The 25,503-nt window shown below is 44.0% G+C and overlaps 1 protein-coding gene across 1 annotated transcript in view; it reads left to right on the top strand.

Moving 5' to 3' along the window:
* col12a1b (collagen, type XII, alpha 1b) overlaps positions 1 to 25,503 on the top strand; it is a gene marked incomplete at its 5' end in the record, with an annotated part of 114,163 nt that overhangs the window by 81,568 nt on the left and 7,092 nt on the right. Inside the window, 21 exons of the mRNA XM_084150766.1 lie at positions 3,755 to 3,874; positions 4,298 to 4,450; positions 4,629 to 4,745; positions 5,966 to 6,118; positions 6,219 to 6,293; positions 7,096 to 7,235; positions 7,417 to 7,540; positions 7,871 to 8,014; positions 8,179 to 8,343; positions 8,478 to 8,516; positions 8,771 to 8,909; positions 12,271 to 12,413; positions 13,010 to 13,119; positions 19,302 to 19,460; positions 19,762 to 19,839; positions 21,490 to 21,576; positions 22,030 to 22,083; positions 22,501 to 22,596; positions 23,145 to 23,198; positions 24,502 to 24,555; positions 24,667 to 24,720. Of these exons, the coding sequence (XP_084006892.1) occupies positions 3,755 to 3,874; positions 4,298 to 4,450; positions 4,629 to 4,745; positions 5,966 to 6,118; positions 6,219 to 6,293; positions 7,096 to 7,235; positions 7,417 to 7,540; positions 7,871 to 8,014; positions 8,179 to 8,343; positions 8,478 to 8,516; positions 8,771 to 8,909; positions 12,271 to 12,413; positions 13,010 to 13,119; positions 19,302 to 19,460; positions 19,762 to 19,839; positions 21,490 to 21,576; positions 22,030 to 22,083; positions 22,501 to 22,596; positions 23,145 to 23,198; positions 24,502 to 24,555; positions 24,667 to 24,720 (2,258 nt within the window). The remainder of the gene's footprint in view (positions 1 to 3,754; positions 3,875 to 4,297; positions 4,451 to 4,628; positions 4,746 to 5,965; positions 6,119 to 6,218; positions 6,294 to 7,095; positions 7,236 to 7,416; positions 7,541 to 7,870; positions 8,015 to 8,178; positions 8,344 to 8,477; positions 8,517 to 8,770; positions 8,910 to 12,270; positions 12,414 to 13,009; positions 13,120 to 19,301; positions 19,461 to 19,761; positions 19,840 to 21,489; positions 21,577 to 22,029; positions 22,084 to 22,500; positions 22,597 to 23,144; positions 23,199 to 24,501; positions 24,556 to 24,666; positions 24,721 to 25,503) is intronic.

Here is a 25,503-nt window from a genome sequence, read left to right as displayed (position 1 = left end):
AAGCGTTGTTGTTCACTAGTTTACTCCAATTAGGGAAGGAATGGTGGGGTTGGAAAGTAATAAAGGGAAATATATATATTTTAAAGGATATGTATGTATATATGTATATGCGTATATATATGTATACAGTGGGGAAAAAAAGTATTTAGTCAGCCACCAATTGTGCAAGTTCTCCCACTTAAAAAGATGAGAGAGGCCTGTAATTTGCATCATAGGTACACGTCAACTATGACAGACAAAATGAGAAAAAAAAATCCAGAAAATCACATTGTAGGATTTTTAATGAATTTATTTGCAAATTATGGTGGAAAATAAGTATTTGGTCAATAACAAAAGTTTCTCAATACTTTGTTATATACCCTTTGTTGGCAATGACACAGGTCAAACGTTTTCTGTAAGTCTTCACAAGGTTTTCACACACTGTTGCTGGTATTTTGGCCCATTCCTCCATGCAGATCTCCTCTAGAGCAGTGATGTTTTGGGGCTGTCGCTGGGCAACACGGACTTTCAACTCCCTCCAAAGATTTTCTATGGGGTTGAGATCTGGAGACTGGCTAGGCCACTCCAGGACCTTGAAATGCTTCTTACGAAGCCACTCCTTCGTTGCCCGGGCGGTGTGTTTGGGATCATTGTCATGCTGAAAGACCCAGCCACGTTTCATCTTCAATGCCCTTGCTGATGGAAGGAGGTTTTCACTCAAAATCTCACGATACATGGCCCCATTCATTCTTTCCTTTACACGGATCAGTCGTCCTGGTCCCTTTGCAGAAAAACAGCCCCAAAGCATGATGTTTCCACCCACATGCTTCACAGTAGGAATGGTGTTCTTTGGATGCAACTCAGCATTCTTTGTCCTCCAAACACGACGAGTTGAGTTTTTACCAAAAAGTTCTATTTTGGTTTCATCTGACCATATGACATTCTCCCAATCCTCTTCTGGATCATCCAAATGCACTCTAGCAAACTTCAGACGGGCCTGGACACGTACTGGCTTAAGCAGGGGGACACGTCTGCCACTGCAGTATTTGAGTCCCTGGCGGCGTAGTGTGTTACTGATGGTAGGCTTTGTTACTTTGGTCCCAGCTCTCTGCAGGTCATTCACTAGGTCCCCCCGTGTGGTTCTGGGATTTTTGCTCACCGTTCTTGTGATCATTTTGACCCCACGGGGTGAGATCTTGCGTGGAGCCCCAGATCGAGGGAGATTATCAGTGGTCTTGTATGTCTTCCATTTCCTAATAATTGCTCCCACAGTTGATTTCTTCAAACCAAGCTGCTTACCTATTGCAGATTCAGTCTTCCCAGCCTGGTGCAGGTCTACCATTTTGTTTCTGGTGTCCTTTGACAGCTCTTTGGTCTTGGCCATAGTGGAGTTTGGAGTGTGACTGTTTGAGGTTGTGGACAGGTGTCTTTTATACTGATAACAAGTTCAAACAGGTGCCATTAATACAGGTAACGAGTGGAGGACAGAGGAGCCTCTTAAAGAAGAAGTTACAGGTCTGTGAGAGCCAGAAATCTTGATTGTTTGTAGGTGACCAAATACTTATTTTCCACCATAATTTGCAAATAAATGCATTAAAAATCCTACAATGTGATTTTCTGGATTTTTTTTTCTCAATTTGTCTGTCATAGTTGACGTGTACCTATGATGAAAATTACAGGCCTCTCTCATCTTTTTAAGTGGGAGAACTTGCACAATTGGTGGCTGACTAAATACTTTTTTTCCCCACTGTATATGTGTATGTATAAATATATATAATATATATATATATATATATATATATATATATATATATATATATATATATATATATATACAGTGAGGGAAAAAAGTATTTGATCCCCTGCTGATTTTGTCCATTTGCCCACTGACAAAGACATGATCAGTCTATAATTTTAATGGTAGGTTTATTTGAATAGTGAGAAACAGAATAACAACTAAAAAATCCAGAAAAATGTAGGTCAAAAATTTTATATATTGATTTGCATTTTAATGAGGGAAATAAGTATTTGACCCCTCTGCAAAACATGACTTAGTACTTGGTGGCAAAACCCTTGTTGGCAATCACAGAGGTCAGACGTTTCTTGTAGTTGGCCACCAGGTTTGCAGACATCTCAGGAGGGATTTTTTTCCACTCCTCTTTGCTGATCTTCTCCAAGTCATTAAGGTTTCGAGGCTGACGTTTGGCAACTCGAACCTTCAGCTCCCTCCACAGATTTTCTATGGGATTAAGGTCTGGAGACTGGCTAGGCCACTCCAGGACCTTAATGTGCTTCTTCTTGAGCCACTCCTTTGTTGCCTTGGCCGTGTGTTTTGGGTCATTGTCATGCTGGAATACCCATCCACGATCCATTTTCAATGCCCTGGCTGAGGGAAGGAGGTTCTCACCCAAGATTTGACGGTACATGGCCCCGTCCATCGTCCCTTTGATGCGGTGAAGTTGTCCTGTCCCCTTAGCAGAAAAACACCCCCAAAGCATAATGTTTCCACCTCCATGTTTGACGGTGGGGATGGTGTTCTTGGGGTCATAGGCAGCATTCCTCCTCCTCCAAACACGGCTAGTTGAGTTAATGCCAAAGAGCTCGATTTTGGTCTCATCTGACCACAACACTTTCACCCAGTTCTCCTCTGAATCATTCAGATGTTCATTGGCAAACTTCAGACGGGCCTGTATATGTGCTTTCTTGAGCAGGGGGACCTTGCGGGCGCTCCAGGATTTCAGTCCTTCACGGCATAGTGTGTTACCAATTGTTTTCTTGGTGACTATGGTCCAAGCTGCCTTGCGATCATTGACAAGATCCTCCCGTGTAGTTCTGGGCTGATTCCTCACCGTTCTCATGATCATTGCAACTCCACGAGGTGAGATCTTGCATGGAGCCCCAGGTCGAGGGAGATTGACAGTTCTTTTGTGTTTCTTCCATTTGCGAATAATCGCACCAACTGTTGTCACCTTCTCACCAAGCTGCTTGGCGATGGTCTTGTAGCCCATTCCAGCCTTGTGTAGGTCTACAATCTTGTCCCTGACATCCTTGGAGAGCTCTTTGGTCTTGGCCATGGTGGAGAGTTTGGAATCTGATTGATTGATTGCTTCTGTGGACAGGTGTCTTTTATACAGGTAACAAACTGAGATTAGGAGCACTCCCTTTAAGAGTGTGCTCCTAATCTCAGCTCGTTACCTGTATAAAAAGACACCTGGGAGCCTGAAATCTTTCTGATTGAGAGGGGTTCAAATACTTATTTCCCTCATTAAAATGCAAATTAATTTATAACATTTTTGACATGCGTTTTTCTGGATTTTTTTGTTGTTATTCTGTCTCTCACTGTTCAAATAAACCTACCATTAAAATTATAGACTGATCATTTCTTTGTCAGTGGGCAAACGTACAAAATCAGCAGGGGATCAAATACTTTTTTCCCTCACTGTATATGCGAGAGAAAACAAATATGGGGGATTGGAAGTGATGCAGACAATTACATTGATGGAAGTTACAATCTATCTGCAATATTAAAGCTGATCTACCCCCCCCCCCCCCACTCATAATAGTCTTCGTAAACAGAGGAGGAGGAAAAACAACAGTGGCTGCTGTAGACTTGGAGCCCAGGCTATGTAATGGTAATGTGGTGAGATACGGCACTGGGGGCTAGCTAGCCTGGAAGTGGGGTCATGGCCTCACTTGTTGTTGGGAGTATTGGCCGTGACTGATTGAATGTTGACATGTGTCTGCTCTCTCTGCTGGTGCTGTGCCTCTGTTATAGTCGGCCTGCTGGAGCCCTTGAGTCTGCGCATCTCGGACGAGTGGTACACCCGCTTCCGTGTGGCCTGGGACCCCTCGCCGTCTCCGGTGCTCGGATACAAGCTGGTCTACACTCCTGCGGGTGAGATGACATCAGACTCTGGGCCACGTCTGTGCAGTCATGAGAAGGGACCCATAACACCCTGAGTTACAGGACTTCTCAATATCATGTTTTGTCATGCAGGGTTTTATATTTCATTGTCCATATCAACCAACCACACTTTCTAGTACAAAAAGTTTATTGACAACAATTAATAAGTAATGATGCAGAATAATTTGCATGCCACACCTTTACATTTCAAGTGAGATGATTTCAGGTTTAGAGCATACCTCTCCTCTCCTCTCCTCTCCTCTCCTCTCCTCTCCTCTCCTCTCCTCTCCTCTCCTCTCCTCTCCTCTCCTCTCCTCTCCTCTCCTCTCCTCTCCTCTCCTCCCTTTATGAGTAGAGTTTGTGTTGTACTTTTGCTGTTGTTAAAGTAGAGATTGTGTTGTGTTTTGCCTGCAGAAGAAGATCAGAGTAAGAGCTTGGATGTGTTCGTGGGTGACGTGACCTCATACACCCTCCAGAACCTGCTCCCTGGCACCACCTACGATGTCAAAGTGTTTTCCCAGTATGGCGCTGGCATGAGTGGGGCCCTCGAAGGACAGGGAACAACACGTATGTATTTGAATAACAGAAATATCACCTTGTTTGAACATCAATGTTAACCTGAATACATGCTTAGTCCCAAATGGCACCCTATTCCCTACATAGTGGAGTACTTTTGACCAGGGTCCACTGTAGCCTCAGTCTTGAAGTCACTCTGAGACTATTCTTCTTGTGTTCTGCTCCACAGTCTACCTGAACGTCACCAACATCGAGACCTACAATGTTGGCTTCGACAAGTTCTGCATCAAGTGGAGTCCTCACAGGGCTGCCACTTCCTACAGGATCAAGCTCAACCCTCTGGACCGTAAGTCTCAATCTTAAAGCCACAATCCTGAGTTCTTGTTTCAGCCAACCATTAGAAGCAGATTGCACCTTTAAGCTTGGATAGATGAGATACTTTTTCTACCCTGAAAAATTGCTGCATTACAATTGAGTATATGCTTCCCTTATTTAAAAATCTGGAGCCACAAAGGAGAATGTTGAAGGGACATCAACACATGATGTGGTTGATGTTAGTCAGTCACTAGCCAGAGATGCTATAGATCCTCCACGGATCAGAGCCACACCCTCCTCTGTGTTCAGAACATTGGAATGGCACTGTGCTGCGTGTTGAGACTGAGTCTAGACATTCACACGACTGTTTATGCTTAGCCCTCCCCTGTGTTTATCCCTCAAAGGAGAATGCATGATGTGGCGTTTTCTGAAAGCATACGACAACCAAGTTTTAATTGTGTCTCTGTCTGAAAAGATTACTTCATTTTAACTTCTGTCTGCCTTTGAATCAATCAGTTTCATATTCACACATAGACCCGGGGTATAAACTGTTAAAAACATGAAGCAGTATCGCAAGGATTTCAATATTGACATGGTAGTCATTACCCAAGGCACATTTCCAAACTAAAGCAGGCTTTGCTTGTGTGAGAAAGACAGCTGCTGCAGAAAGCACTCCCCGAAGGTAAACAGTCCCCGAAGGTAAACAGTCCCCAGGTTTTGAGAAACTAGCAACCTTTTAAAGATGCATCAGATATAGACAGAGCTTCCAAGTCAGCAATAGTTTGTCTGAAGTGGAATGCAAACAGTGGTAGAGGAGCGAGGATCATGGCACACGTCTCTGACCAAAAATGACTAAGCAATGCCTATGGGAGCCTTCAGCAGAAAGGGTCAGCCTAGGAGAGGTGAATGAGGGGATAATTACAGTTTAAAAGGCCATTGTCTTGGTCTCATGGTTCATTAGACCAAAAACACAACATTTAGAAAATCTTTCTGCATTTTCCCCAAAACAATTCATATTGAATTTGTAGAGTGATAACACAGATATTACATGTATTTTGACATTATTGTTTAACCGCAGAACTGTCAAATAGCCCCAGCTGAATGCCATTAACTCTTGTTTGCGTACTCAGAGAAGACCTGTGATTTTTATGAGGAGCAACGTTTCAGGCAGCAGCCTCGGCAGTCAACACATGTCAACATGTTTCTCTTCTCAACATGTCTCATATTTCTCTTTGTGTTGTCTCTGTCTAGCCTCCAGTAAAGGTCAGCAGGAGATCACCATCACTGCAGCTCAGAGCCAGTACTGCTTCGAGGGTCTCTCCCCGGACGCTCTCTACAGTGCCACCGTGTTTGTTCAGACCCCTAACCTGGAGGGCCCCGGAGTCAGCACCAAGGAGAGAACCTGTGAGTATCTTGAGTCTTCAAAACGTTACTTTAAGTGGTGTTTTGTGAATTGTCCATTTTTGTTTATGTTTACTTATACTTTGTTGTCTCTTTGTTAAAGTGGTCAAGCCTACTGAAGCGCCAACACTACCCCCCACTCCTCCACCACCTCCTACCATCCCCCCTGCATGGGCAGGTAAGCAGAAATGGCACCATATCCACCACATCCATAATGACACAGGACCGACCACACAGAACCACACAGAACCACACAGAACCACACAGAACCACACGGAACCACACAGAACCACACAGAACCATACTGAACCACACAGAACCACACAGAACCACACTGAACCACACAGAACAACACAGAACCATACTGAACCACACAGAACCACACAGAACCATACTGAACCACACAGAACCACACAGAACCATGCTGAACCACACAGAACCACACAGCACTACATCCACCAATGCTATGGAATATTTGAGCCCCAAACCAGGTATCAGCTTTAAAGAAATAGGTATCCAAAGAAGCTGTTTGTTTGATAAGGTATTGTGTAAAACTTGTTTATGGACTCAGACTTGGAGGATGGGGATTGCGATAGATAAAGAAATGTGCTGTACCACATCAGGCAGACAGTATCTTGTGTTTTGCCAACTCCTTTTTTTGTACTAAGCGAGAAAGCCATTAAAGAGCAGTTCATTTCCAGCCCTTATGGTGACCAAATGTTTCTGGTTGTGTTCCTTTTTTTCAGGAACGTATGATCAATTAAACCAATAATTGCTATGTACAGCTTCATTATGTCATTGTTTTCCTTGATGGTTTTGTTTTTCAGATTCCTGCAGACATTTTTATTTTCGAGGTTGTCGACTCTAATTATGATGCCGTTCTCTGTTATCGGTCCTGGTGTTGCAGGCAGCCCAGAGTCTGAGGCCTGCCATGGAATCTATCTAGTGCAGTTCATTGAGTTGTTTTTCTTCTGCCTCAGTGTGCAAAGGTGCCAAGGCAGATGTGGTGTTCCTTATCGACGGCTCGTGGAGTATCGGAGAACAGAGCTTCCGGAAAGTGGTGCAGTTCGTCTTCAGCATGATTGGAGCCTTCGACGTCATCGGATCGACGGGAATGCAGGTGTGTAGTGCTGTAAATAGAGCTGTAAATCGTGGTAAAAGCATGTTGTAAGACTATAATTGTTAGTCAACTTGGTGATAGCTGATAGTTTTAGCATAACATACTACATAGAATACCAGGTACGCTATGACATCATACTACAACTCCTCGTAATGCTCATGTCTGTTTACTTTGGAAACAGGTGTCGTTCGTTCAGTACAGCGACGAAGCAAAGACAGAGTTCAGGCTGAACACTTACTCGGACAAGGGCAGCGCTCTCGCTGCTCTACAACTCATTCAGTACAGAGGAGGAAACACTAAGACCGGTGAGCCTCTTCCCAAACCCAGCACCCACCAACTAGTCTCAGGTTGTAAACGTTACAATGGACACCAACACATTTCATGAGCCTGGTCCCAGATCTGTTTCTGCTCTTAACAAATCCATTAGTGTCACTGGCATGACAATGAGTGACAAGGAGTTGGCATTATAGCACAAACAGACTGGCATTCAGGCTAACGTTTCATTGGATGCAAGCCAAACATGCTTATTCTTTATAGATCCATCCACTGATTAGACATAGTTGTCTATTCAATGTTATCTGATATCAGACTAATTCAATTATAATTTTCATCGACCTATCTTTGTTCTTGATCAGGTGTTGCTCTGAAGCATGTCAAGGAGAAGGTATTCACGTCCGAAAATGGAATGAGGAGGAATGTCCCCAAGGTCGTGGTAGCTGTCACAGACGGTCGTTCTCAGGATGAAGTTAAGAGAAACGCTGCCGCACTGCAGCATGCTGGTAAGGGTTACTGAGTTTGCTAAACAGGAATCTTCCAGTCAAACCATCAACCACAACGCTTGTGTTATTTATGTTGTCATTGAAGTATCCACAATCTGTAATTTATTAGAATCACCAATACACATAGTTGGTTATCTGAGTGTGTGAATGTGTTCCCCCTCCAGGTTACAGTGTGTTTGTGGTTGGTGTTGCCGATGTGGATTATGCTGAGCTGCAGAACATTGGTAGCAAGCCAAGTGACAGACACATCTTCATTGTGGACGACTTTGATGCTTTTGCAACTATCCAAGACAACCTTGTGACCTTCATTTGCGAAACAGCAACATCATGTAAGCTTTTTAGGTCTTTATTTTTGTTGGATAACACTTAAAGTATTTATCAGTTAGCGATTCATTTATCTCCCATGAAAATAAACTCTAGAAACAAATGAAACTGTTGCTAATCTTTGATATTATCTTCACAGCTTGTCCCCTGATCTACCTGAACGGATTCACATCACCTGGTAAGTATGCTCAGATTATTAATTATGTGCATCCCAAATTAGAACCAACTGCAGAAACAGCATGCATTATTTCCTCATTATTGTATATGAGGAATTTCTAGAACTTCTTACAACGTCTTAGAACTTCCTAGAACTTATTAGAACTTTCTAGAACTTCTTAGAACTTCCTATAACTTTCTAGAACATCTTATAACTTCCTTTAACTTCATAGAACCTCCTGGAACTTAATAAGACTTATTTACCTTGTGCTCTAGGTTTCAGAATGCTGGAGGCGTTCAACCTGACAGAGAAGACCTATGGCTATATCAAGGGAGTGTCTATGGAACCTGGCTCCTTCAACAGCTACACAGCCTACAGACTCCATAAGAACTCCTTCCTGACCCAGCCCACCACGTGAGTCTGAGATACCATTGTCTTGGATTAGAAAAATCTGGTATTTTCCCAAAAAAGTCCCAGGTATTCCAGGTTTGAGGATTCCAGGAATCAGGAGGGAATAATAATCCAACCAGGATTTCTGGATAACCTGTGCATTTTGTGAAAGTTGCCAGAATTTTGCAAATCTACCATCGTCTCTGGCTTGGATTGGTCAATTCTACATCTTGTGGTTGTATGTCTGCACTGCTTTTTTGAGCTAATGGATTTAAGGGATAATTGAGTTGCAGCACAAAGCCTGCCAGCACTTGCTGTGGATCTCTGGTGAATTACATGTCAATAAAATGCCCTAAGGCAACCATGCTGGAAAACATTAGCTCAAAACCATACTTAGCTGAGAACGATTTGTTAATATGTTCTCTAATCATTCCATATGCTGTAGCTGACCTTGTCATGGCTTGATCGACCTTTGAAGGAAAGCAGCACCTCCAGTAGCATTTGGTCTGCAGAATAACAACATCAATACTTTTTATACAGAAGATTCCAGGAAGTTGCTGGAATTTCGCAACCCTAATACTGTTTGTTCAGATTATAATGATATTCTTAGACTGAAAGCTTGTCTACGCTCAAGTCGAGGAAGACTGAGGACATGGAGGTCAATGCAGGGAGGCAACTGTTAAAAAATGACATGTTTTCTAACGTTACCTTTTTATGGGTCTTTGCCATCCTGTAAAAACAGTATAAACGTCTGTTTGGCACTTGGAGATAGCCCGGGCCACTAACATGACACGTCTTGCCCAACTATGTTCAGACAGACTGTTAGAGCCCTTTCCCCTCTAAACTAGGTCAATAGATTTACGACATCCTGTTAAGTGTTAAGAAGTGATCTAGTTCAATCTGAAGTTCTGGCATACTGTTGGTTTCACTCAGCCCACGTTGTCAGAGTGTTGAGTGTGGATGTAGTGCAGGAATCAAGCGCAGGGACAAGGAGGTTCTTCAACGGACTTTAGTATATATATATCCCAACACGGGAAAATGAGTCGCCAACCCAACCGGGCGGCACGAACAATTACGCACAACACACAGTGCGGAAAAACAAGAAAAGGCGCACGCAGTGCGAACTCTCGAAATTACTAAATAAACGAGAGAGAGAACTACTCGGAGGCAAACTGACAATAACAATCACGCATAACACCTGCCCCAAACAAACCAACTAAATAAGGAGAATAATCAAGACACAAATAAGGGACAGGTGTTATGCACAGACAAAACCAAAAGAACAAAAAACATCGAACGGTGGCAGCTAGTACTCCGGAGACGACGACCGCCGAAGTCCGCCCGAACAAGGAAGAGGAGCAGCCTCGGCCGAAACCGTGACAGTACCCCCCCCTTGACGCGCGGCTCCAGCCGTGCGCCGACCCGGAGCTCGAGGACGACCCGGACGACGCGGAGCAGGGCGCGCAGGATGACCCCGATGGAAATCGGTCAGTAGGGACTGGTCTAGCACGTCCCTCCTTGGCACCCAGCACCGCTCCTCCGGACCGTACCCCTCCCACTCCACGAGATATTGAAGACCCCCCCCCCAATGCTAGACCTGCCATCTCCTCCCCTGGAGGACCCGCCCCAGCACCTAGCCGCAGTGTGCCCTCCACGACCACAGTTGGTGCAAGGGCCGGGTCCCCTCGGGCTCCTCCTCCTGCGTTCCCTAGCGCCAGCACCTCCGAGCTCCATCGGGCTAGGCTCAGAGGTGCTGGAGAGTGGAATGGGCAGACCCCCCCCTCCGGGACGCCCACGGGTGGCGAGCAGGGTATCCAGCCGGATGGCCATGTCGACCAGCTGGTCGAACGTCAACGACGTGTCCCTGCACGCCAACTCTCGCTGGACGTCCTCCCGGAGGCTGCAGCGGAAATGGTCGATATGGGCCCGCTCATTCCACCCTGCGTCAGCCGCTAGGGTCCGGAACTCCAAGGCAAAGTCCTGTGCGCTCCTCATCCCCTGTCGGAGGTAGAACAGACGCTCCCCCGCCGCCTTCCCCTCTGGTGGATGGTCGAATACAGCACGGAAGCGGCGGGAGAACTCCGCATAGTTCGTGGTTGCGGCGTCCATTCTCCTCCACTCGGCGTTGGCCCACTCCAACGCCTTGCCGGTGAGACAGGAGATGAGGGCTGAGACGCTCTCGTGTCCCGAGGGCGCCGGGTGGACGGTGGCGAGGTAGAGCTCCACCTGCAGCAGGAACCCTTGACACCCGGCGGTGGAGCCGTCGTACGCCCTCGGGAGCGAGAGCCGAATCCCACTGGGTTCCGGAGATGTACCCTGAGGGCTGACCGCTGGAGCTGGGTCGGTGGTTGGAGGTGTGGGCACCCCGCTGGTCTCCCATCGGTGTAGGGTGGTCATCACCCTATCCAGGGCGTGACACACCTGGTTCATACGGTCCTCCTGACCACGAAGCCGTTCGTCCAGATCGGCGGTCGGCGCGGTCGCTCCTGCTGATTCCATGATGATGCGTGATTCTGTCAGAGTGTTGAGTGTGGATGTAGTGCAGGAATCAAGCGCAGGGACAAGGAGGTTCTTCAACGGACTTTAGTATATATATATCCCAACACGGGAAAATGAGTCGCCAACCCAACCGGGCGGCACGAACAATTACGCACAACACACAGTGCGGAAAAACAAGAAAAGGCGCACGCAGTGCGAACTCTCGAAATTACTAAATAAACGAGAGAGAGAACTACTCGGAGGCAAACTGACAATAACAATCACGCATAACACCTGCCCCAAACAAACCAACTAAATAAGGAGAATAATCAAGACACAAATAAGGGACAGGTGTTATGCACAGACAAAACCAAAAGAACAAAAAACATCGAACGGTGGCAGCTAGTACTCCGGAGACGACGACCGCCGAAGTCCGCCCGAACAAGGAAGAGGAGCAGCCTCGGCCGAAACCGTGACACACGTAGCGTAGAGACATCCAACTCCACTGTCTATCTCCTACATCATACATCTCTAAGCGCTTTATCAGTCGCACAGTAGGCCTATCAAATATCCCCAGTCAGCTTAACCTTCCACATAGTTTTACCTCTGTTTTTTACTCTAAGGAACAACATCATCCATATCACAGTGCTACATAAGCATAGAGTAATACTGTTTTATCCATTTCATATGTATATACTGTATTCTAGTCAAGTCCATCCTATTCAACTATTGCTGTACATATGCTATTCTATCCACGTATTCTTCAGATATACTATATATTCTATCCACATACTGTCCATAATGTCTATACATCCCATCACATATATAATGTATATTGATGGTAAGTTGATTTTGTAGTTTTTGAATGGTCAGTCTAATTGTTGGGGTTGTGTGGGGGTTTGAACAGAGAGATCCACCCTGACGGACTACCTCACTCCTATACCATCATCATGATGTTCCGTCTCCTCCCGGACACGCCCACCGAGGCCTTCGACATCTGGCAGGTGTCCACCAAGGACGACAAGCCTGAAGTCGGGGTCACCATCGATCGTAAGGCTTTCTAGCCTCTTTGACTTGTGTTGAATGGTTGGGGTTGTGGATTTGAAGGAGTTGAGGATGGAGGGTTACAATAAGGGTGACAAGAGGTTACTGGGGCTGCATCCCAAATGGCACCTTGTTCCCTACACAGTGGGCCCTGGTCAAAAGTAGTGCACTACATAAGGAATAGGGTGCCATTTGGGACGCTGCCAAATGTGTTGTGTGAGGAGAAGATATCCAGCAGCTGTAGATATCTTTCTGTGGTTCTGTATGATATCCTCTCATGGGATCAGTGAAAGGATTGTAATGGGCTCTAGAGGCCAGGGCTGCATTGGTCTCCCTCAGTAACCATACGCAGCCTCCTCCAACATCCAGCATCCTGTACTAGCTATCTTCAGCTGGCCTTTGTAAAGCCCCAACCATGTTGTTTTATGATGTAGCTATCACAAAGCATATCTGTTTGTGCTTTATGATAAACTGCCCATTGATGATGGTGGAGTCCTGTTTCTAGTTTAGGAGCTTTGCATGACACCAAGTCCTAATGCGACGTTGGAGAGCTATCTGTAACCTCTTTCTTTCTCTCGCTAATTGTTTTTTTCTCTTTTCAGCTTCTAGCCAAACTATATCGTATTATAACAAGGATACGAGGGGGGAGATCCAGAGGGTCACATTCGACAATGATCAAGTGAAGAGAATCTTCCATGGAAGCTTCCACAAGGTAATCACTGACTGCCTGTCTGCGTAGCTGTTGGGATTGGTGGAATATATTGGGTGTAGTGAAGTCAATGGCTGGATTATATAACATCCTGGGCCTGGCAACTAGATTGGAGGTGTGGTACATCAATCACAGCTGGCTCCTTTGTTCTTGCGGTAAGCTTGGCATGTCCCGAGGATATACAGACACCGAGAAGGGATACCTGGCATTCCAAATATGTTATATATTACAGGAGGTGTACCTCCAATACAGCTACAGATGTGTGCTGAAAAATGTCTGCATATGCAAACAGATGGTCTTTGGCTGTAAATTGTAAAACCCCAATGTTACATGATGCATGGATTGTTGTTATTGATGGTGATCAAAACCTCTCAAAGTAATCAAGAGATAGAAGTGGCAATTGATCTTCTATCAGTTTGTTTTGACTTTAAAGATAATCAAATGGCTGGTTCATGCTAAGCTGAAGTGGTCATGTTTGGTCCAGGTCCAACTCCACATAGGTTGGAGGTTGACCAAATTCCAATTCCTTGGTTGTTGGTTTCCAAGAGGAACTAGTGGGGCAGAGAATTCAGCGGTGTTGGCATATTTGATCACTTGGATTAGCATTAAGTTCAGTAACTGAGTTGTAGCCTAAAGGAAGAGAGACCACTAAAGATTGACTATAGGCAGAGAGTAGTAGACCGTCTGTGTATTAAGAGCTATAAGGAAGCACTCCCCTCTACTGCAGTTTTCCTAACAGCGGGAATGCGTCCTTTACCATAAGGTCAGAGCAGGGTGCTCATAGGGGCTGTGGACATGACGTACTGCAGGGGATGGTGGTGTGGACAACCCTATTGCACATTTTCAATAGAAGTATTTTTGGGGAGACCATTAAAAGGCACTGCTAGTCACTGCTGGCGAGCTAGTCTGGAAAATATTGGGTCACTGCTATAGCTATTAAACAATGACATCAGAGAGGGAGTGGAATGCCAGGCTAGGGGGAGTCTCTCTCTCTCTCTCTCTCTCTCTCTCTCTCTCTCTCTCTCTCTCTCTCTCTCTCTCTCTCTCTCTCTCTCTCTCTCTCTCTCGGCACTGCTGCTGTTTCTCTGCCTGGATGTTGGATGCAGGCCTAGTATTGCCTCTGTTGCCACTGGTAGCTAAACGCAGGGGAATTCTTGCTGCTGCTGTTGGGTAGGTGACTCTGTTCTGTGGTTCACCTTCCAGCACGATTGTCTGCTGCATCTGTCCAAGTGTTCCAGCAGGGTTGTGTAGGCCTATATGCTGTATCTGTCCCAGTGTTCCAGCAGGGTTGTGTACATGCTGTATCTGTCCCAGTGTTCCAGCAGGGTTGTGTACATGCTGTATCTGTCCCAGTGTTCCAGCAGGGTTGTGTACATGCTGTATCTGTCCCAGTGTTCCAGCAGGGTTGTGTACATGCTGTATCTGTCCCAGTGTTCCAGCAGGGTTGTGTACATGCTGTATCTGTCCCAGTGTTCCAGCAGGGTTGTGTAGGCCTATATGCTGTATCTGTCCCAGTGTTCCAGCAGGGTTGTGTACATGCTGTATCTGTCCAAGTGTTCCAGCAGGGTTGTGTACATGCTGTATCTGTCCCAGTGTTCCAGCAGGGTTGTGTACATGCTGTATCTGTCCCAGAGTGAGAGCATATGCCAGATAGAGCTGATACTGGCCACAGCTTCAATCAGTGGCAAAGCCTGTCTGTCTCCCCGGGCATGTCTCCTTTACTGGATGGAACATGACAGGAGACTAGGCGGTTTACTGCTCTCACTGGGGACAGGACCTCAACCACACTTCTCACAGTGACTCTCACAGTCAGACAGCCAGACAGTCAGACAGACAGACAGACAGACAGACAGACAGACAGACAGACAGACAGATAAACAGACATTAATGAGCTGGGATTGATTAGTGTAAGCGCTTTTCACTTGTAATTTTCACTCAGTCAGTGGAGAGGTTGACACTTTATTTTGCAGAGTGGCAAATTGCACATGTATTTTTAAGAGGTAGATGACTGTCAGTTACAGAGCTAGTGACTTATAGAACGCACTTCTCCATCCCTGCTTCCAGCATATGCAGCATAAACAAACATGATTTAGAAAGGCTAGCTTGAACCCAGACTCTCACTCCCTTATTTGATTGATGTCCTGATTTGTTTTCTTAGCCATCTCTGGCAGGATTATGAAAGTGTTGTGTGCTGAGGAAGGCTTTCTGCTTCTAAACAACCGGGTTGCACTGCTTCAACGCAAGGCTGATTTACATCCATCTAATCAGTCAGGAAAGAGCTAACTCAGTGTTTGAATGGTCTTAGTTACCGGCGACGATCCAAAACTCCCTAAAATGGGTTTAACAGACGTGCTCTACTCAACAGGACAAATCCTGTGAGGATTCTGAAGGAATTCGCAGCCTCCTGTGGGTATATTTGGTTGAAATACAATACCATTCTATCAACCAGTAAAAAAAAACCTCACTGCTACTACTGTATAAACCTTCTCTAGATGCCCTTCTCGGATTACAGTTTGAGTGCTTGGTTCTCTCGCCAGTAACCCTCTCTTTCAACCGAGATTAGGTAAGTTTACAGTAGGTTTAGCAGACACAGGATTCAAACTCTAAAGCAGTTACTTAGACCATGATTGATAGTTGTTAGGAATCATGCAAATATGAATGTCTATAAAGATGATAAATGAGTGTTGACATACCCTAACAGCTTGACTCTGCTTTTCACCATTCAACATCAACGTTTCAAGGGTTTAATTCATTATCGAAAAACATTGTCTTGTGTTTGGAAAATATAATAACAGTCTTATGCCTATCATACCAAACAATACTCAAACAAAGGCATATGGATTTCATGGAAGCTTAACTCAATGAACAAAAGGAAAACCATACAGATGTAGGATCTTAATTTGATCACCCTGTTGCAGGACATTTAAAACTTGTAGTGTATTTTAGGTTTAAAAAGGCTTGATTTTCCCTGTATCAAAAATGTCCATTAATTGTAATCCACATAATTATTCACATTTCCTGTTGCTGCAGGATTATTTTCCTGCTCTAGTAAACTGGCTCAAATTAAGATCCTACATCTGTACAGTATATAGTCCAAATGGATAGAGAACCCCCAAGACGTATGTATGAAGAGACTAATACGCTTTAGACGATGGTGAGCATGAGGTCCGAGAGAGAGAGAGAGAGGACATGATCATACTTGGACGGTAGAAGGTCTGGCATAGGGAGGTGCCGTGTAATCTGTCCCAGTGACTGACCGGAGGTCAAGGGAAACCTGTAACGTGGACGTCACGTCAGTGAGCTTAGAGGGAATGCCATCTTTAACTGTGCTGCTTGCTGCACACCACATTTTTACCAAGATAGGGAAACCTTGACCAAGGGTTTACCTTTTGGTCATTATAGCTTCTTGGCATCTCTTTTCTGCAGGTTAAACTATCAGATTTTTATTGGTCACAAAATGATTTGTTGTATTGCTCTGTTTGAATCGCTCAGTCATAGTTTCTAACTCAGAGGTCTCCCAGCTAGTACATATGGTTCCTTGGAAGTTGTGGGAACATACTTTTTTGGTTTCTCATTGGATCTGGGAACGAAGCCATACCTTTCCTGACCAGTAAAACTGAAAGTGTTGGGGTTTTTCTTTGGGGGGGGGGGGGGGGGGGGGTTGCAGGGAGGTTCTGAGAACGTTTTACTCTGGTTCCTTGAAAGTTTTCCTGGGAAGTTTTATTAACCTAAAAACCTTTAGTGAATGTTTCAATAAGACTGTTAATGCAGTGGGATAAATCAGGGTCACACAGTGTTTCTTGGTAGTATTAAACAAATCTACTTTGAAACAAAAGGATACACCTCACACACATGATTATGGGCTTAAAAAAAGAAGACACCTGTACCATGTCAGATATAGAATTGAAATGTATTACATTTTGAGTTTAATATTACACTTTATATACATCACAGAAGTATGAAATATAACTAAACTGTTTGATGTAGAAACACCTGATTTTCTGCATAAAAAAAAAAAAAAAGTGTATTAATTATGAAATTATTAAGAATATTAATACCATTCCACCCATGAGATCATTTGACTGCAGGAAAGGGCTACTAACACTGCTAGCTTATTTGGGGTTAACTTTTTTGAACTCCAAGCACAGATAGGACACATGGAAATTAATTTCCTTAGGCATTAATCATGCAAACATTATTTTTTTTATTGTGACACAGCATCAGTGAGATTCAAACCTATAATCTTCTGTTGTCTATCTATGGAATTAGTCCACTGCACCACCAGGATGGAGCTAGCATGCCATGTTTTTTTACGCATACAAAGCTGTTCATTAGGACCAATTCAAACAGACCCCATTTCAAAGGAAACAAGCACTCATTAAGATCAGCTGTGGCCAATTAGTGGGCGCGGCCAACACACTTAACAAGACACTTAAAAACACACTTAACAAGATAGAGGATATAGAGAGTTTTGTTGATGCTGAGAACAGAATATATATGTTTTTAAATAACATTCTAAGAACGTTCTCTGAACGTTACTAAAGTTTTGTTGTGGATTTTACTGAAGGTTTTCTTAACGTTCTGAGAACAGAATTTATGTTTTTAAATAACATTCTTACAACGTTGGAAAGTTTTCTTAATGTTCTCAGAACAATTTGAGAACCTGACTTTAAATAAACCATGAGTGAACCTGTAGGAACCGCTATGCTGAAGGACTGAAATTCACACAGAAGAACGTTGTTTCTTCACATTCTCTAAACTATTTGAAAACATCCCCAATGTCAAACCAGTTGGAGAACGTTCATAGAACATGTAAGTCGCTTTGGATAAAAGCGTCTGCTAAATGGCATATTATTATTATTATTATTATTACCAACATTGAAATGAAATGTAACCATGTTTGAACTTCTAGGAAACGTTCTGTTAAAGTAATGAAATACCAACAAAATAAAATAAAATTGTCAAGTTCCTTAACTGTGCTGAGAATGTTTCAAAGCCAAGAAACTATCCTGCACCATTGCCAGAAAGTTGTGGGAAGGTTGTATGCAAAATAACCATAGGACAACCACGCTCTGACCAAGTGCTAAGAAACATATGATTCTCAGAATGTTATGTGCTAACTGGGCTTAAACTGAACTGGAGACTGTCTGAGGCTGTATAGAGCGCTGTCTGATGATGTCATTTCCTCTTGTGGAGTTCATAATTTCTCCAAGTTGCTTTCTTAGGGTATATATTTACCCTCTTGCTGTCCAAAACAGACTCACAGTTTCCATAAATTGCTGAGCGTGCTCCACTGTCTGTCTGCTCGCTCTCCCGGAAGAATCCTGTACATTTCCAACGATGTTTGACCACAGTGAATGAAACCGCATGTGGTTGCCAAATCTCTGGGACTGACTCCATGGCTTGGTACAGTAGCATGTTGCCTGCTAAGTAAGAATGTGAATGAACTCCCCAGAACAGCAGCTAGCCTCTGAAAGCTTGGCAATAGAGGGAGAGAGTAAAAGGGAGCACTTCTTATGGCACACCACAAAACTACATCATCAGAAGATGTGGTGAGGTCGATCTGAGTAAAAAATAGCAACATAGTGCATACATTGACTCTGTGAAACATAGTGGTGGAAAGAATCATCCTTGGTGTACTCCACAAACACTTTAACCCCATCACCACAAGTAAATGAGACAGATGAATGGATGACGGTGCTCTATAAATTGTTGGGCAAGCATTTTCTGCTGAAAACAGCTGATCTGGTATTTCCTACTGTGTTTTACCACACCAGATTCATCTTACTGATGATATTACATGCTATATGACTAATATATGTAATTAACAGTTAATACATTAATACAGATTACTTTTTTAACCATAATAATGTATCTTATCCTGAGAACACTTTTAGGACACTGTACATCCTTAGAACTTACAGTGTTAGCTATCAGAATGTGTTGAAATCGTGTGGCGTGCTCTTATTATTTTTTTCTGGTCTACCTCTTTTGGAGGGAGTCAGTGAACACCACATCAATGAGAGGAAATAACACATCCACATACACCCTGTGTATCTGTGCTCTATTGTCAACCCCAGATAACCCAATGATTTTTAGAGTTTCAAGATAGAAAGCAGATGGTCCTAGACGAAAGTATGTCCTGGACGAAGAATGTAACAACTCTCAATCTTTTCTCTCTACAGCTCCACATCCTTGTTTCCCCCACCAAAGTCAAGCTGAACCTCGACTGCCAAGAAGTGGCGGACAAGGAGATTAAGGAGGCTGGAAAAACATCCACGGATGGCTATCAAGTTCTAGGCAAAATGTCCAAGTCCATCGGCTCCAAAGGGAAAACTGCAACTGTAAGTGAACTGTCATACAACATCAAAGCATATGGACCTACAGCCCTAGCAGCCTACAAGCAAGTCAGTTATAGTACCCCTGTGTATCTGAGTGCTGTTGTGACAGGAGGAAGCCTTGAAGCTTACTGTCTCCAACATAGTGCACCCCAAGTGGAGTGTGCCTTAGTTATCCTTATCTGATGCTCTGTGGGCTCGCTGTCTGCACGCTCTCCTTGTTTTCTTACTTGGTATTTTTGGATGACGAGGAAGTATCAAAGACACATGTAACTAACACTGTTTTCCTTTTTTTCTTGTTCCACAGTTCCAGCTCCAGATGTTCGATATTGTGTGCAACCTGGGCTGGACAAGCAGAGACAGATGCTGTGACCTTCCATCTATGGTGAGTAAGAGCAGCCTCAGTGGACCTCCGCTGAAGTTTTCCCTAGGTACAGATCTAGGATCAGCTTCCTCTCCGCCAATCCTAACCGTAGGCCATTAGTGAGGGAAATGCAAAATGTATCCCAGATCAGCGTCTAGGGACAACTTCACCCTACATCTGGATCTCCCTGGAGTGGAGAGGCGGGCGGTACAACTTAACAGACGCAAAACAAGCATGAATATGCGTGTGCACGTGCGTATTAGACACATGCTTCTAATGCTTGTTGCTTGTCTCATCTTTTAACATGGCTGTTAACAAATGCATATCCATCCCACATCTCTTTAGGACATGCTTACATCATCCTGAACACATGAAGAAGAAATCTGATTTTCCCAACGGTCAAATAGTGTGCAGACAGGGAGCTCAGTACATTTCACTCAACCTATGGAAAAGCGATAGCAGCAAAGCTTGGCATGATTAGCACTTGACTCTACCACCCCTATGCAGTTGTCCTATCTAATATGTCAAAGACAACACTGAGTGAAAACGTGCCTCAGTGCAAAGTACATTTCTGGCAGCGGAAAAGGAAAGTTAGTCATTCAGTCTATATAGAACAGGAAAACTTTAAGCCACCTGTTTTTTCTTCTTAAATTATTCCAACTCTTGGAAGACTCCCAATGGATGTTTGTGAAGCACATGAATTAGACTGTGCTATAATTATGGTCTCCTGTCCTGACAGTTAATATAGGACAATGACTGTGTTTAAATAGCCCAACTGCAGCTTCAAACACCTTTTGTCAAGGAGAGTGTGTCACTGATTTGCAGTTACCCTTCCCAGCTGCCCCAGAGCGGAGAAGCAACGGTTATCAACTGTAAAGGCATCACAACTATGAACAGCCTTCAACAATACGCAAATCAAACAACAAACAATGCCGAACTGTCAAGACATTGTCAACATCAACTCTCGTTACACGTTTTACGTGGTGTTTTTAATGTACTGTACTGCAGGCTCTGGTGTTTTGACCCTGGGTCCTATGCCTCAATGTCCCTGTTCGATCTGGACTTTCTCACTTTAGTCCAACCAGAGATATCCATGAACACGCCTCTGTTTCAACAAATAAAAGCAGCTTTTGTTTTAAGAACCCCACGATCACTGTTGGTTGGACACCCAGAATGTAAAAAAAATATGTATTTTATGTCTTGTGGGTAGGACTTTCAACAATGGGCTTCCTGGAAGCTCATGATGTCCAATGTCCACAGGATCGTTGCATGAAAACAGCTGTCTGATTGAGTTGTTCTATTGAAATATTGCTCTCAACTAGAGAGCATGTACTTCATCTCTTGTACTGTCTTCCTTGACATGTACAATACTACTGGTACTAATAACATATAATCAATCCAAATAAGCCATATTATCCTGTAACCTCTTGACCCTGCCTCAGTTTACATTTACATTACATTTCTGTCGTTTAGCAGACGTTCTTACCCAGAGAGACTTACAGTCATGAAGTCTGTAAGTCTGCGTACATGAGACTGGCTGAGAGGAGTACCTGCAGCTTAATCAGCATCTCTGCAGACTCACAGAGGACTGGGTCTGTGCTTTAGGCCAACTCCTTCCAGTTATCTCAGCTCACAGCCGTACTGTGCCTGTCTGTTTCCTTTCCCTATCAGAGAGAGGAGTCCAAGTGCCCGTCCCTCCCCAAAGCCTGCACATGCACCTCAGAGAGCACAGGACCCCAGGGACCACAGGGGGCAGTGGTAAGACACATCCTCTACATCTGCATCTCAAACGGCACCCTATTACCTAGGCTCTGATAGAAAATAGTGCACTATGTAGCGAACAGGGTGCCATTTTGGATGCACACTCCTTCCCTATCTCTGCTGCAGGCCAGGGGGTTCTAGTGATCTCCTTGATCTGCCGATCGAAAATGATATTTTTGACACATTCTTATTTATGACTGTACATATCACTCTGAAACACATTAATTATGCAGCACCGACTGTACAATGTACAATAAAAATGGGCCTTTATTTGTTTTTAAAAGGGCAAACCAGAAGGAAACTACAGTAGTCTGCATATTATACCTATGGAGCCCCCAGGGAGGGAGCATCCATCCTGACAGCATCCTGACAGATGTCGCTCTGGGTCTGGATTTCTGGACACTCCTCTCTCTCACTGTGTTGACTTGACAAATGCTTTTCCTTCCCCAGGGCGCACCCGGTAGCAAAGGTCCCCGGGGTGAAAGAGGGGAGACTGGCCCGGCTGTAAGTACCTCACTAACCTCACCTCTCAGATTCCCTCTTTAGGGCTGCAGGGTTACCTTTTAAAGTCATAACCGACGGCAGTCATAAAGTGGTCAAGGTGTTTGACACAGTTTGGAGAATGTGGAATATTCTGTCCTTTAAATATTTTTCTGCTCTTGATGAAAACTGAGAACTGTTTACAATTTCATGGCTTTGATGTGGAAGAAACACATCTGAATTCACTTATTGGGAATGTCTTCTCGAAATTGAGTGAGGCTCGGTTTGACAGTGCAGGCATTCCACGGTTTCTGGTGCCTTCTTCCACAGATTGCAACAGTAGCATTTGACTGCGCTACTACTCTCAGTCTGGAGATATCAATAGCAACATTCTTTCCAGGTCTAATTCATTCTTACCTCTTGTCTTTGTTTCTCTGATAGGGTCCAATTGGACCGCGTGGAGATACAGGATTGCCAGGACCTATGGGTCTGCCCGGGCCTCAAGGACCTAGCGGGCTGTCTATTCCAGGAGAAGCCGTGAGTCTCTCTCTCCCACTAAACACACCACACTCACACACTCCTACACACACTCCCCTCTCCCCAGTCACTGCTGCACATAGCTCGTTTACAACAGTTAAACGTAAATCCCACGATGACTCCACACACCAAATAGGGATCATTTCGGCCATTTATTATGTAAGGAATTTACAAGCTGCGGAGTAATTGTGGCCAGGGCCTGTTGAGCCTGCATTCCTTCATGTCTGGGGCTAAACGTGATATCTGAGGCCTTTAAACCAGCCTAATCTCAATGCAGCTACATAAATCACCACTGGGATTTCCTTCTCTGAAACGCACCCAAACTCAAGAGAAATGTCTCATTAACAATGGCCTGTTTGGACATCACCAATATACTTCCACACATCCCGCACACAACTCTCATCATAGTGTGTTTATCTTGGGTTACACAAAGACAGATTGGCAGATATTTTTATTATAACTGTCACCCAGGTTAGCATGTGTTGAATTAAGAGGCACTATTATGTTATCCACTGAGTGTGAATGGGTTTCTCCCTCCGCTGTTTCAGGGCCGCCAAGGACCGAAAGGCGAAGCTGGTGATTCTGGGCTACCTGGACAGAAAGTGAGTGCGGCTTTGGCTTGTGGCCCCAGCTGTGTTTTAGAACAGGAAACCAGAGATAATTCACGGGGTACAGATATGCTACTACTCTGGCTTCTCTCCACGTGGCAAGCCACAGACAATATTTCATATGAGGAGGACTCACAAAGAGGCAGTAACTAACAACAGGTTGAGATTCCCGAATTTGGATTTAATCTCTCTTAAGTGATTGGAAAACCAATCACCCTGGTATACAATTCCTCTTAACCAGAGGCTTCTAGTTAGGCCGTCCACATTTGGCCTTCCTCCTTGTGTCGGTTGTTGTACTATGGTGCATAAAAAGCTGATGAGGTGATAAAAAAATGTAAGAATAAAAAATCTGGTTTCATGGAGGCTATATTTTATAACGTACCAACCATCTATGATAGATGGCATAGCTACACAGAACATCATGGGAAATGACCATCTGCTCACATAACGAAGCTGGCTCTTCTATTTAATCAATATTGACAACATTCAATGATTTCCAGGCTTAGCTTGTGACTTTCTACACAACAACAATGCACTTCCATGTGTCCTCAGATGTCTGCATTTTAGAGATCCTCCGAGATGGTCTCCATTAGACCGACAACGCCACTAACAAATAGCCCCTCCAGTCCTCATATATAAAATGGCGTCTTTGTATTTCTAGAAATAGCCCACTTCTTTTATTTATAGATTAAAAAAAGAGAAGAGAAGCGTGTCTAAAAGATGTCTACTAGAAAACTCAGAGTATTTCAATGCCGAGTCAATTCTGATTTAGGAACCAAGCCCCCACCCTCCCCGTATAAAATAAACTAAACCTCAGTTCGGAATTAATGCAGCTGTGTTCATGCCGCAAGACCATGGAGAATGAATTACCCAGTGTAAGATAATGATTGATTCCAAGATAAAAGCCTTGGTGAATCCATCCCCAAATTGATTGTGGGTAGTGTTTGCAGGTGACTATGCTAGAACAGATGCTGTAGCAACATGCATTTAATGACTTGCAGAGTACGCAGCCCTGTTTTATAATGGCCAATAAAATGGATCTGGAATATATTATGTTCCCTGTAAATCTTATGCCAAAGCATCAAAGGCGAGAGAGGATTGACAATAAAAAAGTGAGCAGGGTTTCAGAGCAAACGTGAAATAAAATGGAGATTTACTGTCTGACACACGGAAAACTGGTGGTGAAACAAACTGGTTTGAGTTGGTTGCTCAAAGGTAGGTGACCTGTGTTAACGTGGGCTGTGAGAAAAAAAAGTCCAGCTCTGAAGTGGGCTGTGTTTCTGTATTTTTTCCCCAGGGTCCACCTGGGGTAGCTGGGACCATCGGCCCAATTGGACCTGCTGGACCTAGGGTGAGTCAATAGGCCATTGTCTAATGATCACACAATGTCTAGGCCTAATGTACTTCATCCTGTCATCTCAATAACTTGTTTAACTCTATTGTTTGTGTGTTGCAAATGCAGGGTCCCCAAGGAAAGGAGGGACAGGCCGGATCCAGAGGCCCAACAGGACCAATGGTATGTTCAGACAAAATATTCAGAGAGAGAAATAAATATATTTACTGTGTACCAATTTCACTATCAAGCTCATACTCTCCTAAACCATAGTAAAGACAGACCATAAATCTCTTGAATGTAATCTGATTGGTTGTTTTGTTTGTGTCGCTGTATCTGATTGGTTCCTTTGTTTGTGTCACTGTATCTGATCAAATCAAATTTTATTTGTCACATGCGCCGAATACAACAGGTGTAGACCTTACAGTGAAATGCTTACTTACAAGCCCTTAACCAACAATGCAATTTTAAGAAAGAATACCAAAAAACAAAACAAAAAAACATTAAATAAAACAATAATAAGAAATAAAAGTAACAAATAATTAAAGAGCAGCGGTAAAATAACAATAGTATTTACCACACTTGGCATTTTTCCTATTTTGTTGCCTTATAACCTGGAATTAAAATGGATTTTTTTGGGGTTTGTATCTTTTGATTTACACAACATGCCTACCACTTTGAAGATGCAAAATATTTTTCTTGTGAAACAAACAAGAAATAAGACAAAAAACAGAAAACTTGAGCGTGCATAACTATTCACCCCCCCCCCCCCCCCCCCACCTTGCCACCTTTTGCAGCAATTACAGCTGCAAGTCTCTTGGGGTATGTCTCTATAAGCTTGGCACATCTGGCCACTGGGATCTTTGCCCATTCTTCAAGGCAAAACTGCTCCAGCTCCTTCAAGTTGGATGGGTTCCGCTGGTGTACCACCATGCTTCACTGTGGGGATGGTGTTCTCGGGGTGAT

The sequence above is a fragment of the Coregonus lavaretus genome (genome assembly GCF_964263955.1).
Source record: "Coregonus lavaretus genome assembly, chromosome: 33".
In the NCBI taxonomy this organism is placed as follows: Eukaryota; Metazoa; Chordata; class Actinopteri; order Salmoniformes; family Salmonidae; genus Coregonus; species Coregonus lavaretus.
Note: the sequence above shows the minus strand (reverse complement) of the source record. Positions and strands in the feature narration are given on the sequence as shown.